The sequence below is a fragment of the Sinocyclocheilus anshuiensis genome, unplaced genomic scaffold (genome assembly GCF_001515605.1).
Source record: "Sinocyclocheilus anshuiensis isolate Anshui unplaced genomic scaffold, SAMN03320099.WGS_v1.1 scaffold553, whole genome shotgun sequence".
NCBI classification, from domain to species: domain Eukaryota; kingdom Metazoa; phylum Chordata; class Actinopteri; order Cypriniformes; family Cyprinidae; genus Sinocyclocheilus; species Sinocyclocheilus anshuiensis.
The window spans coordinates 1,850,354-1,864,637 of NW_015539821.1; the positions used below are offsets into that span (position 1 = coordinate 1,850,354).

Consider the following 14,284-nt stretch of genomic DNA (forward strand, 5'->3'; position numbering starts at 1 on the left):
AGAAGATATTTTGAAGATTGCTGGTAATCAAACAGTTGGTGGTTGCCATTGACTTCCATAGTAGGAAAAAAATACTATGGAAGTCAATGGCAACCACCAACTGTTTGATTACCAGCAATCTTCAAAATATCTTCTTTTGTGTTCAACATAAGAAAGCAAACTCATACAGGTTTGGAATGACATGAGGGTGAGTAAATGATGACAGAATTTTCATTTTTGGGTGAACTATCCCTTTAAGAGTGCACTTAAAGGCTGTATTATAATGCATAATACCAGTATGTTTTTTGGTGCATATAACAGGACTAAATATAAACTTTTGCTTTTAGCAAAATTTCAAGTAATAATGTGGCATTGTTTCATCAATTACAGATTGTGTCTAAGTTCGGACTTAAGTCTTTTGCATGTGTGACTTCTGGGAATAACATGGGGAAGCATTCAACAAAGCACTAAGAACATGCGCTTTTAGTACTGGATGCTTAGTTTGCACAATTCACACAGATCTGGAAAAAGCACACTGAATCTTACCATATCCTTCACTCTCCCTTTTGAAATTTCTAGAAAACAGAATAAACAAACATCAATATAAAGACACTTTTGTCAATACTTGACAACAGGAAAGGAATAATGGATCCTGAACTATTACACAACTACACACACACACACCTGTGTTCAGTAGGTACTCCATCCGGCTGGTCCCTGTGGATGGGACTTGATGGGTTCTTGGGCCTCATCTGGAGGGGAGCCTCAACCAGACAGCGCGGTTCCACCACCCAGCGGGTGGAGAGAGAAAACCGCTCAAACTCAGATGGGGACATCAGGTAGAAACCTAAAAGATGACCGAACAAACAGTTTCAGAGGAGATCCATGCCTGAGTGAATGCACTGTGTAAAAGTGAGCGTTTCCTACCTTGGCCATATTTAGTGAACACACAGGATGCGATTCCACTGACGTCTTCTCTTCGTATACAAGGATAGTGGACCATCATTTTGATGGAGGGCAAGGAGATGACGTGTAGCTCACCCTGATTGGTCAGCACAACCAGGCTGCTCTCCAACTGTTCATGAGTCCGAGAGCCAAACCAAGCCACACCCACACGGCGAACACGAGAGCCGTCGACCGCTGTCAGCTTCAGCTTTGACTTACTGCTCACTTTAGGCAGTGTAAACAGCTGTGTAGACACAAATATGGTGAGACACACAATCTATGTCGGCAATGGAGGAAAAATAAGTTGTGTGGTGTTATTTCTCACCTTAAATTGCTCCTCTGACACAACCAATAGATGGTGAGAACCGTGCATTTCAGGACTGCGCGCCAAATCATGGGCCACCTCCAGGGGTTCGGGCAGAGGTATACCCTTGCCATCCAAGACCACCAAACCAACGACTGGAGCACGATGCATCAACTGAATCTCTTTAGCTGGTGATGAAGAAGCACTTTTTATAGAAGATCTGTTTATGTAAACATTCGACTACTTTATATCATGGGTTTTGTGTACACTACTGTTCAAAACCTTGAGGTCAATACAAGCCAAATATACAATCATACTTTATTATTAATATTTTCCAAGTATAATAATAGAAAAGTAATTAAAAATATGATACATTATGTACGGACCAAAATGTAGAACAAATAACATGACCCTTCAAAAGTTTGGGTTCAGTAAGATTTTTATGCTCACCAAGGCTGAATTTATTTGACCAAAAACAAAGGAAAACAGAAATAAATAAATATTTTTTACAATTTGAAAAATAGTATTTTTTATTTTAATACATTTTAAAATGTAATTTATTCCTGTGATGGCAAAGCTGAATTTCCAGTCTTTAGTGTCACATGATCAACCATTCTAATATGCTGATTGTGCGGATTAATATTTTTGTGGAAACTGATCATTTTTTTTCAGGATTCTTTGATTAATAGAAAGTTCAAAGAAACAGGATTTATTAAAAACAAAAATAAAAGGTATTAATAATAAAAAGTATAAAAAATATTTATTTCTTAAAAAACATAGACCCTAAACATTTTAACAGTAGAGTATATTTGTTGGTATTTAAAAAAAAAAAAGTTTGTGTCATATATATATCATTTTCTTTTTACCTGCATGAGCCACCACCGGATCCTCTGCCCTTCGTTCCAGTGAGGGGACACGGAGGACGTACGCAAAAACAGCTCCACCATTGGTTCCTGCCCACAGTGAGGGCGTACTGTGAGAACCTGAAAAAGAGAGAGAGATGATGGAGATCTTCTGCTAGTCACACACATACCATCTGAGAGGATACAATAGGAATAAGACTGATGATAACCTTATATATAATATTTAATGATTAGAAACACTGTGGTACTCACTATCACTGACAAATGTATCTGCGAAGTAGAGTGTTCTGACGAGGCCCGTGAAGGAGTCGTCAGAGGAACGGGCTTCGATCTTTCTCTGTACAGGTGCCAGCTCCATCTCCTGTAGAGCTTCGGCTTCCAGCCTGGCGTTGATTTCTTGCAGCTGCAGAAAGATTCCTGATATTTACTATCAAGCTGTCATTACCCTTTTAACAACTCTGAAATAACTGCATGCACAATGTCTAGTCTCATGTTAAGTTAATTTGTCGGGTGAATAACTGCAGCATTAAAGAAAAAGAGAGCCGATGTGTACCTTGGCTGCGTTGGTAGTGTGGTGTTTTCGCATGGAGACCCGGCTGCGGCGAATCCTGCGGAAGGACTGTCGCAGGGACTTCTTGATGGACTTGACGCGCGAGAGCGGCCCCTCCATGGCCACCTGGTCACTGGGGTTTAGGGTGCACCTGCAAATGGACAGTAAACATCTATCAGCATGTTCAAATCTGCAGGAAAAGAAACACCTGATAAAATTTTTTTGTAATTATCTTAATTTTAACAGTCTTGATTCTAACAGTTTAATCTAAACACTTGCGCTCAGAAACAAAAGGCTTAAAATTACTTTAATATGGACAATATAAATTGTGGCTACATGCATCTTTTTAAAAAGCTAAAACAGTAAAAAAGTAAAATTTACATTTTCTTTTAAATTGATGGATATCAAGTCAAAAGGTCACAATTTCGAAGACCCTAAAATGCATGTGACAGTAAGATTATTATTTTTTTGATCATTCAAATAAAAAAAGTGACAGACAATAATGCTATAAAAAAAAAATCCTGCACTTTTGAAATTTTCTATTCATCAAAGAATCCTGGAAAAAATGCAGCACAATTGTTTTCACTGATAATAATAAGAAATATTTTTTGAGCATCAAATCAGCATATTAGAATGATTTCTAAAGGATCATGTGGCACTAAAGACTGAAGTAATGGATGCTGAAAATTCAGCTTTGCATCACAGGAATAAATTACATTGGAGAATATATATTAAAAGAGAAAACTGTTATTTGAAATTGTGATATTTTTTCAAAATATTACTGTTTTGATCAAAGAAATGTAGCCTTGGTGAGCATAAGAGACTTCTTTGAAAAACATTAAACAAACCTTACTGAATCCAAACTTTTGAACAGTAGTGCAATTTGGTCTAAATTTTGGTCAGTACATAATATTTTATAATTTTTATGACCTTTCTATTAAATGTGGAAAATATTACCTTTGAAATGTATTACGTAAAATATTTAATATGTTTAATATAAATGATTTGAATGAAAAGCCTGTCTATCATATGATAAGTGAATCAGACTAGAAGCGTTTTTTCCACTTCTTAACCACATTTATCATATTTTTTCCATTGTTTTTCCACATTTATCATGTTAAAAGTACATCATGGTGACCAACACTGTAGCTATAATAAAGACTTCCCTTTTTGAAGGGAACATTTCTTTAATTAGACTATTGAGATGTAGTCATCACATGTATTATCATCATCAGTCTGAACCAACAAAAAAAATATCTTATGTGCTTTATGTTTGCGGTTATCTTTAAGGTCATTCCTTCATGTTAATTTGTGATACCCTAACAGTCTGCTTGTTTTAACAGTTACAGATCGACCTTTTAAACTAATAAAATTGTAAATGTGATTCTTCTCACTTGACCATGATGTTATTCTTCTGGTGGTAGTCATAGAAACCAAAGCCATGGCTGGTACCGAAGGCCACCAGTTTCCACTCTGAGTGCAGAGCGATTGCTGTGACCACAGCGGGTGGCTGGCACTGCACTAGAGCGAAGGGCTGGAAGCCTGGAGGGAACAGCACCGGCTCCTCCCGTACGTCTAGACGCGCCTGGCCCTTCCAGCGGAAGCCCTCCTGACCCTGCAGCAGGTCCACCACTGTAGCCTCAACCATCTGCTCAGCAGCCTCATCATTCAGCTCCAAAATCAGAATCTGAGTGGGAGGAAGACAAAGAGAGAAATTACATTTAATACATTTTGACCCAAACAAATGAAAATAAAACAGCAATATCTCACTTCTGTTCAAACATTTTCTCACACTTTTTCTTGCACTTTTTTTGTCCTTACAGCATAATTCATATAGCACGCAACACGCTTAAGAGCTTTGTGTACCGTTCTGACCGAACATCAGCATAACTGTCTTAACACCTTTCAGTAGTTCAGTGAAAGGACAACAGGAGAGTGTTTGATCCTGAAGAGCGGCTTTTCACCAAGCTCAACTCATTTCCAAATGTCAGACGTGATGTGAAGTGGACTGTTAATAATTAGCTAAATCAGAGTGTTTCAGTCAAGATCTCTCTCATGATTAATTATCAGCAGCCACTAAAAAGTCTGAGAACTGGGTGTACTGGAGAGATCAGATCTTCAGCACAAGCCAACTGAGAATAAATTCACAGACAGACATCTTCGTGAGCGACAATCAATGTTTTTTTTCCCCAAGAAATTAATAAATGTATTCAGCAAGGATGCATCCAATTGATCAAAAGCGATTGAAAAGACATTTGTAATGTTATTAAAGATTTCGATTTTAAATAAATGTGAATCTTCCGAACCTTAATATTTGTACCATTTTAATATTGCTTGCTTTAATGATGTGTACAAACTTTGTCTTCCCTTAAACTCCCACATCCAAACTCACTTGTCCTGCAGTTCCAGCCACTGTGAGATATCCGCTGTATTTACACAGGTGGATCTTCTGAATGCCAAGCCGTGGGTCGTCGCTATATGGGTCAAAGCAGCCCACCTGATATTTTGAAAAACAATAAATACACCCAATCAAATGTCTGATGAAATCAGTAAACAACTGTGTTAACAAGAAGTTAAGTGTGAGTGATACTACTTGTACAAGTGTCAAACCAGACCTTTCGGAATGGAGGCCACTCTCCCTCACTGCCCTGGTTCATGTTGTCATTTGGGTCAGCGTCCGTGAGGAAGACTCCCGCTGTGCTGAGCTTGTACATGGGGTAAAGACAGACCCCTGAGGCATCCCAGAAACGCACAGTGCCATCTTCATGCCTTTCAAAAGGAAGATGGATACAAAATATTTAAAGTGAAAGGTAATATACATTTTAACCAAAAGTTCCTCATTCCTTACATGCAAAACCATTACACCGTCTTAACAGAACATTTTTCCTGGTTATTCACATGGCTTTCATGAGAAGGGAAAAACCCAGCTGTATTGAGCAAACATATTTTAAACAGGGTCTAAGTACCAACAGGTTGCCAAGGTTGTTTCATCAAAGTTACTAACAACTAGCTTTGAAGAAACAAACTAGAATTACTGGACTAATACTAAGTTTTTAAGAATTGCAAAATAATCCATGATTTAATATGCAAAACAACAACAATAATCTGATCTTTCCTGTTTTTATTATCTGACAGAAGTGATGTGAGCGACTCAAAACAGACACAAACAGTCTAAAAAGAAAAGCTCAACAGTTGTGCCTTCTAACAACTTTTATCTCAACTGAAAATTTCATTTCATATTACTTATAATTTTGGTAAAAAAAACAAACAAAAAAACATTTCCACCAAAATACTAGGCAGCACACTTGTTTTCAACATTGGCAATAATAATAATTGTTTCCAGAGCAGCAAGTCAGCATATTCATCACATGAAGGATCATGTGACACTGTAGCTACTGAATATTCAGCTTTGCATCACAGGAATAAATCACATTTTAAAATATTTATAACATACATTTTTTTAATAATAATAATACAATATTACTGTTTTTACTGTATTGTACTGTATTTTGATTAAAACATGCAGCCTTGGAAAGCACAAGATACTTTTTTTCCAAAAACAATTTTTTAACAGTAGTGCAATTAAAAAAAAAATCAATATTTATAAAAATAATACAAAATACAATATCAAACAGAACGTACTGCCTGTAAAAAAAACAACTATTTATAACCCATGGGTATGTCACATGCTTATAATTAGGTACAGAATAATTCCCAATATTTTGCAAGCTGACACTTTACAAGGAAACCAGTGAATTCAAGACTGTGCAAGATCACACCAAGATCGATAGCATTAACTTACACAGGTCTACTCACCCTGTCAGAAGCAGGTCTCTCTGGGGAGGGTCTGGGGAAAGATTCTGGCCTCCAATTATAGGCCAAGGCTACAAAAAGACAGATCGACAAAAACAAGAATTGAATGGCTCAATAGAATCTAGGTCAGTGATTAAAGTTGTCTGTGGTGCTGCCAAACAGAAATAATCACAACAACACTTGACATAGTTGAAGTGTTCTGAAGCCAACAGCAGTTAACATTTAACCCAGCAACCGGCGGTTGAAGTGAGCACTCTCTTTCTGGTAAATGGTTTTATTGGACAACATGCGATCTAAGCTTAATATTTCTGTTTTAGTGAGTGCATACGGTTTCATACCTTTCTGGAGTAGTGTGTATTCTGCTGGGCTCCTGCAGCTTGCACTCGCTCCCACAGTTTGAGCGGGATGGAGGAGACGTGGTGCGAGCAGGTAATGGCTGAACAGTGTAATGGCACCAGGTAAGGCGTCTGGATGACGGGCCACCCCTCACTCTGAAGATCCACCACAACCAGCTCCTCCTCCACCAAAACCACAAGAGCACTCGGCTCACCTGCGACACAGACACACATTTATACCACTTAGAGGAAGTGCACCCATCGCAGCTCAGATAAAATGTTAAGTAGATGCAAAAGAAAGCATGTAAAGGAACCAAAACACTCTGCTTGTAAGCATCTCTCTCTACCTCTGTGGTTCTCTCCCTCGCGAATGACGAAGAAGTCGATAATGCGAGAAGTGAAGTCCAGCGCCTCGTGGAATTTGCTGTGGATGACGGAGATGCAGTGTCTGTCCCCGTAACTAGCCCTCGGCATCCCTCCGCTGAAGATGAGGAATGGGGGACTGGGGGATGAGAGGATAGAAGATACATTACTTTGGATAAGGAAGTATTTACTAAATGACAAACTTCCCTTGGCTCTTTCAGAACTTTCCAAATATTTTGGAAAAAAAAAAAGAGAAAAAAAAAAGAGAACAATAAAGCAACAGGAAATTAAAGGGACAGTATGATAAAATAGGCTAGAGATTAGCAGTAAAAGAAAAGTCAGATGGAGGATCTTACAGTGGAGCAGAACATATGAACGTCTATGGAAGGTTTAGATATTAACCAGACGGTGTGAGTCATAGTGAAGCAGTCTGGGTTAATGACAACACAAGCAAACACAACTGTCTCAGCATCAGCAAGTGAACACACAGTACTGTCTAATAAAGAATATACTCACCCTTGTTTTGATGGCAGCTGTATAATTTTGGATATGGCCTTACAGGGGAAGGCACCTGTGTGGAGATATTGTTCACAAGGAAGTAATTACAGATAGCTCAATATGAATACATTTTACATGAGGTTGTTCCAAAACCTAGTGAGCTGCCTACTAAGCAAGCATTTTAGGCATAATATTAGGCTCCAAATGGTAGGCAACAACATGATTCCACCTTTTGACAGTTAGGATGCTAATTATGTAGGTAGGAGCCGCTTTGAATGCAATCGAGGTAGCGCGACTCTGCCGATCAGTGCGTCAGGAAGCTGCAGACAGAGCAGCGATAATCATGTAATCACTGTGTCGGAGGACGAGGTTCGGAGGACCCTAAAGCGATGAATCTAGGAGACTACAAGGCAGCTCACTGGACCCGGGTTTGATTTCCTTTTCATAATTTCCCACACTTTCCCACATTTTACAGGGTGAAACTTTACTGGTAAACCAGTGAATTCAAGACTGCATTCAAAAGTTTGAGGTCAGTAAGATTTTTTTATATTCTTTTGAAAACAGGCACAGCGTAGGTTTTGGAACATGTTTCCAGTTGCAACAGAAAACACAAGTAATTCCGGTAATGTGGTCTCACCATACGGCGTCTCCTGTTTCTCAGGCTCTGTCTGCGGATCCTCGCCGGTCACTGTCCATTGGCAGTAGCTCCCATCACTATGGGAACTGAGTATGTTCACACCGTCCTCCATCCACCAAACACTCTCTAGTTGCTGTAGAGGACACAAAGAGAGACAATTACAAGCTTCTTCTTAAAAACAATATCCTCGATAAGAGTTTTGAGGTTCAGAGCTTAAGTGACAACACTGCGGTATACGGTACCTGTGTGCAGAGGAAGTGCTGGATGGGACGCTGCCTGTCCAGATCCCACAGTACCATCAGGCCTCGGCTGTAGCCGATCAGCACCTGCCGTGGGTTGAGCGGGTTCTCATGCAGAGCCTCCACACACTCCAGATTTCTGCGGCCAACATAATCCTCTGGAATTCTGGGAAAAGTAGCGGTGAACAGATCAGCGATCACAAAGAGTAACTGTTACAGTCGTCTCAGGCATGCGAAACTGTTGCATAATACCATTCCAATGAAAATATTTAAAGAATGTACGCTGTATGTGTATATAGGCAAAATTAATTGAGAGATTAGAACTGAGGGACATTGGGTCACAGATCAAAGTTAAGTCTATTAAATATGGTAATTTTAAGCTCTTGTCTTTAAATACAGTGTTCATATGTAAAGTGACCAAACATTTATTCATGTTAACCTTATTTTGCAGAAGTAAGGCTCACACATTTTATATTATGATGATGAGACATATTCATCAGACGCCTTTAAAATAAATATGCATTTTATATGTACAAACCCAACATTTAAAGCCAGCTGTGAGTTATTCATAAAGAATATTACATAATAATGAAAGAATGGCCCTTGCATTTTGCTAGAATTTGTAACAGGTGTTTTGGGCTTTACATCAACATGTCTGACCTGTTTTGTACATTCTCCACGCTGATGTTGTTCTCCTCCAGCTCTCTGAAGCCTGGCACTTCCACAACAAACACGTGTCCTCCCTCCGTGCCCAGCATCAGCAGCTCACCCGATGAGTGTGCCAGGACAGCTGTGACCCGCGTCACACTGGGAGGGGCACTGTCAATATTTGGCATCACAAGGGGGTCAAAATGAAAGCGCTAGTGTTTTTTTTCTCCCCCAGTTATGCTTGGATTAGACACTGGATGAAAACTGTATGCTGGTTTATTTTAAGGTCATCTACATTGTTTTTTTGTTTTTTTTACTTTTTTGATATAATGCATCATCAAATTTGTCCCGATGCCTTTATAAAGCATATAAAGTATTTTTATAATAAAAATGCATCTTTTCTTTGCATTTTCATAAATAATCGTAACCAATTACAATACCTTTACAATACCAATAGATGCTAAAACTTGAAGCACATAATATTTTAATTATAATTATATTCTTGTAATACGTTATACTCTTTTTAGGCATAAACACAAGACAATATAATGTATAAAAATTATGATTACAAATTTCATACAAATGTGGCTCCATCGGAACATATCTGACGTTTAATATGCTGCTATGTGAAGTGGGTGATTAGACTAATGATATTTCTTTTTGGTCAGGGCTACCCAGCATAACAAAACAGATATAAAATCCAAGACTGCATCTGAAATTGCATACTTCCATATTATATAGTAGGCAAAAAACAGTATGTGAACATCAATATGTACAAATTCACGGTATTCATAAAACAGAAGGCAAAAAGTTCCTGGATAGACAACTATTTCCGGCAAGAAGTGCGCATCTGATGGAAACCTTTCTATCACATGATGCCACAGGATAGGATTTGTGAATGGCAGTGAAGCAACGCAACTGACGCTGGTAGGTCACATGACAAGGACAACATGATGAATATAGTACATCTGGATTACATTCATACTAGAAGTACCTACTCAGTGAGTATGCGATTTCGTATGCAGCCCGAGAGATCATAATGTCCTGTCACTTGTTACTGGATAATAACAAAAGTATTAGGAGGAATAATCATTCACGGGAGGATAGGATATGACATCATAGGCTAAAAAAAGCTACTTTGAATCATGGAAGTCAGCTGACAGTATGCATACATCTATGTATGGATTCAGAGCACAAGTGAGCATCAGTGTCTATCAGTCTATCAGTGTGAGTTAATGCTCATGTCTCATTCTTTGGGTGTGTGCATGAGCATACCAGCAGGTTCATAAAAACATCTTCAAGCATGATAATATTAGACTGAGGTGAGTCTGTAGGTGCGTGTTCCTGACTCACCCAGGTGGACCAGAGAGAGTGAAACGTCCGATTTCAAGCAACTCGGACATGCCGTTATGGGCCCGAAGCGTCCACATGTGCAGACTGTTGTCATCCAATAATGTTACCATCCCTACCTGCAAAATTTTATTTTTTATAAAAATAAAAAAATAAGACAAAATCAAAACCAACATCTATTTTTCCAAATAAAAAGAAAATATAAAGAAATGCATTTAATTCACTGGGGATCATTTTTTGTTGAAATCATATATACAGCTAATGGGATATAAAAAAATCATACCACTATATAATATTTTATTGATACACCCCCTAATTTTAAATGTAATAAAACATTTTTTAACCACCTCACCCAAACCCACTGATGATTCACTGAAAACCGAATCCCAAAGATTGAATGGAAAAAAAAAAAAATTCCAGGTGAGATCAAAAGGCATCAGGATTGAAGTTCAAAGCCGTACCTGGTTTGGCAGGAAGTGCACCTGTGTAACTGCCGCATTCTCGTCGTGCAGTCCCATGAACTCCACACCTGGAGTTCCGTACCTGAGAACTGGTTAAGGAAACACATGGCAACCATTCACACAGCATCTTGTTTTTATGGCAAGTTAAAAAAAAAACAATTCAATTTGCGTTTTTAAATAAAACAAAAATACATCAAATATATTAAATTACAAAACAAAAAAAAACAATTAAATACCAGACACATAATGTTGGCCACATACAAGTTATTAATTTAGATTATTTCCTCTTCTGTGAATGACTAACAGAGAAAATGATGCAATAGTATGGGAAAAAATTTTACATGGACATGCATTCTCAGCGCTACGCAATAATATAAACTGTTCCGCCTTTCAATATACCTGCATGATGGGTGTGTACCATTGAGCCACTAGACAACCACGAGATGAGCTACAGGAAATCTCAGTACATTATCATCATATCACATTGTAGTCACTCTGCCCTCGGGATTCAGAGACAGGGGAATGGAATGTGATAATTCTAGTCAAGAGTTACGCTATACACAGATCAAATAACCCAAAATGTGGAAATGTCTTCTGTTCGTTGAAGGATACAGTTTGATTGCTCCTGATCTGGTACCGATGGCCAGGAGCTCCAGGCTGGGGCTGAATCCCAGAGCACTGGGCTGATGGGGAAAGCCATGTTCTACAGTCTAAAGCAGAGAGGGGAGAAATGAGAGTATGAAATGTTATATTATATGTCTTATACACATTGGCTCTGGTAAACACTTACTACACGGGCAGCTTACATTTTAAAGACATCATAGTCACACTGTTTCAAAGTCTGTTCCAAAATGGAACATATAGGCCTACAACTATGGTGCCTTTAAAGATGCCTCATTTTTGGGCAAATTATAAGGCAGCATGGCATGCATCCTTCACAGGGAAGGCAATTCAATTCTAAAGAGCTCGGAAATCCATCCAAATTGTAGGGCTGCATGATTAATCAAAATCACACCAAAATTGCATTATGGTTTAGTGCAATTATTAAATCAAGGCTGTGATTTAATTATTAAAGTAAATACATTAATTATCAAAATAAATACACATGCTGCATGTTTCAGAGTGAAACACAGCACTGTGCTCTTTTATACGTGAGCACCTCATGATGCAGTGTTTTCAGTGTCTCCGAGCATCTCTGGTTACAGTAAATGCTGCTTCACATGAACTCTGCTCTGAGGTTGTTAAAAAAATGTTGATTATAATATACATAAAAAACATTAAATGCCAGAAAATGATCATTAAAAATTTGTTCACTAATTATAAATCAAAAACAGAGCTCCTATTAAAATAGCACAAAACCAGTCTTGTGTATGTGTAATAGCAAAACAAACTTCCAACAGAAGATGTGGGCTTGATCACCTTGTTGAACTGATAGAGATCCTGTTTGTGCTTGTCCCTCTGAGACTCATGCCCATGACGCCTGAACCTCTTCATCGTCCCTGGACGAACAGGGAGCTCACGCTGCCCTCTCTCACGGTTTCTCCTCAGCCACCTGACATGAGAGGAGGGGTACAGGGTTAATCAGAGGCTTTTCAGACAAAAATAAAACCATATAATGTAAAAACATCAAAAAGGAATGATCAAGACTTAAAGCGATCGTTCACCCATAATTTACTGCTCTTTACAGCTGTGGTCACCATTCACACTCATTGTATGAAAAAAGAGCATTATCCAGCTTCTATTGTGTTTCACACAACAAATTCAGTCACACAGGTTAGGAATGACATGAGGGTGACCATTTTTATTTTTGGGTGAACTATGCCTTTAAAAAGACACAAACTGAAGCACTGTAAATTCAACTTAAACTGTATTCCACTTAAAAAAAAAAAGGAAAAAAAAGAAAGAAAAAAAACCCCCACAGATCTGACAGGATCAGGAATTCCAAGGAAGGAGTTGTGTGCTGTTTGACTGAAACTACCCCCCCTCACCACTCCTGATTACTCTCTTTCGCTCTTTCTGCCCAGCCCCCACAGGGAGATTGTGGATCTCTGCAGTCCTGACTGAAGCAGCTTTTGTTCGGAGCTGAACGCTATTACAGTCCCTCCCCCCCTCATCTGAGCAAACAGCACCTTGAAGAAAACACCTGTTGCTCTGGGGAAGCCAAATCAGAAAAATGGACAGAAAAAGGTTGGACAGAAAAGTTGCTACCTGCTTTGCATTAAAGAGACCACTCAGACTATAACAATACACAATAACCTGTAAATGGACGGGAGTTTCTCTCACCTGAAGCTTGAAACTGTTTGGATTTGTTGTGGGCGGAAACAGAAAGTCACCATTGGCTATTTTGCTCCATTTAATGCATCTTAAAAACAATGTTACAACGGTAACCATCAGCAAGCATCATAATTATTATAACTCACATTTGTTTGAAACTAAACCTAACCCGAAACTTAAGTATTAAACTTCAGCACATAACTCGGCCCACACCGTTTTATGGCACAATACACTACTATTCAAAACTTTGGGGTCAGTATTTTCTTTTTTGAAGGAATTAATACTTTTATTCAAAAGTGATACTAAGGATATTCATAATGTTACAAAAAATTTTATTTTCAAATACATGCTTTTTTTTCTATTCATCAAAGAAACCTAAAAAAAAAACACTGTTTCCACAAATATATGAAACTGTTTTCAACATTGATAATAAGAAACTTTTCTTGAGCACCAAATCGGCTGAAAATTCAGCTTTGCCATCTGAAGAATGAATTACATTAAAATATATTGAAAAAGTTTTAATGATATTTCACAATATTACATTTTTTATTGTACTTTTATTGTAAATGCAGTCTTCATGAGCACAAGAGAATAAAAAAAAACTTCCTAAACTACAGAAATTATGGTTACCATTGTACATATTAATAAGGGGGAAGTAGTCATAACGCTCTACATGTGTGTGTACATAAAACATGCACATACATACAGGAAATAAGTAAGGCTACCAGGATGCAGGGAAGCAAAACAAGAAGAAAAACATTCAGTCAGAGTCTTTGACATTGATTAAATGACAATAAGAACTGCATTCAGAGTGACATATCCAGTAGGGCTGTGCGATATGGACAAAAAAAAAACCTATCGCGATTTCTTTTTTTCCTTGTTTCAAATCTATAGCCAAAAAGCCATGTGTTGACTGTGAAACAGTAGAATTGAATTATATGCATTTATGGTGTAATTACTAAATTTCCGTGTCAATTAGGGCTGCACGATAAATCGCATGCGATATTTAATGCGCATCTTGTCAG

General features: G+C 38.2%; 1 protein-coding gene across 4 annotated transcripts in view; it reads right to left on the reverse strand.

Moving 5' to 3' along the window:
• The window catches only part of LOC107684069 (lethal(2) giant larvae protein homolog 2-like), a 30,120-nt gene that overhangs the window by 6,640 nt on the left and 9,196 nt on the right, over positions 1–14,284 (reverse strand). For 3 of the 4 annotated variants that reach the window (XM_016480223.1, XM_016480221.1, XM_016480222.1), the window contains exons 2-23: positions 13,269–13,347; positions 12,405–12,537; positions 11,598–11,695; positions 10,986–11,067; positions 10,528–10,643; positions 9,187–9,345; positions 8,530–8,692; positions 8,288–8,420; positions 7,669–7,723; positions 7,137–7,291; positions 6,793–7,004; positions 6,458–6,525; positions 5,257–5,410; positions 5,034–5,138; positions 4,036–4,328; positions 2,645–2,792; positions 2,344–2,494; positions 2,095–2,211; positions 1,250–1,416; positions 907–1,168; positions 664–826; positions 526–554 (exon numbers count right to left, since the gene is read on the reverse strand). In XM_016480223.1, coding sequence (XP_016335709.1) covers positions 526–554; positions 664–826; positions 907–1,168; positions 1,250–1,416; positions 2,095–2,211; positions 2,344–2,494; positions 2,645–2,792; positions 4,036–4,328; positions 5,034–5,138; positions 5,257–5,410; positions 6,458–6,525; positions 6,793–7,004; positions 7,137–7,291; positions 7,669–7,723; positions 8,288–8,420; positions 8,530–8,692; positions 9,187–9,345; positions 10,528–10,643; positions 10,986–11,067; positions 11,598–11,695; positions 12,405–12,537; positions 13,269–13,321 — 3,016 coding nt within the window. In that variant the 5' untranslated portion in view covers positions 13,322–13,347. The remainder of the gene's footprint in view (positions 1–525; positions 555–663; positions 827–906; positions 1,169–1,249; positions 1,417–2,094; positions 2,212–2,343; positions 2,495–2,644; positions 2,793–4,035; positions 4,329–5,033; positions 5,139–5,256; positions 5,411–6,457; positions 6,526–6,792; positions 7,005–7,136; positions 7,292–7,668; positions 7,724–8,287; positions 8,421–8,529; positions 8,693–9,186; positions 9,346–10,527; positions 10,644–10,985; positions 11,068–11,597; positions 11,696–12,404; positions 12,538–13,268; positions 13,348–14,284) is intronic. The other variant, XM_016480224.1, reaches the window with a different exon arrangement.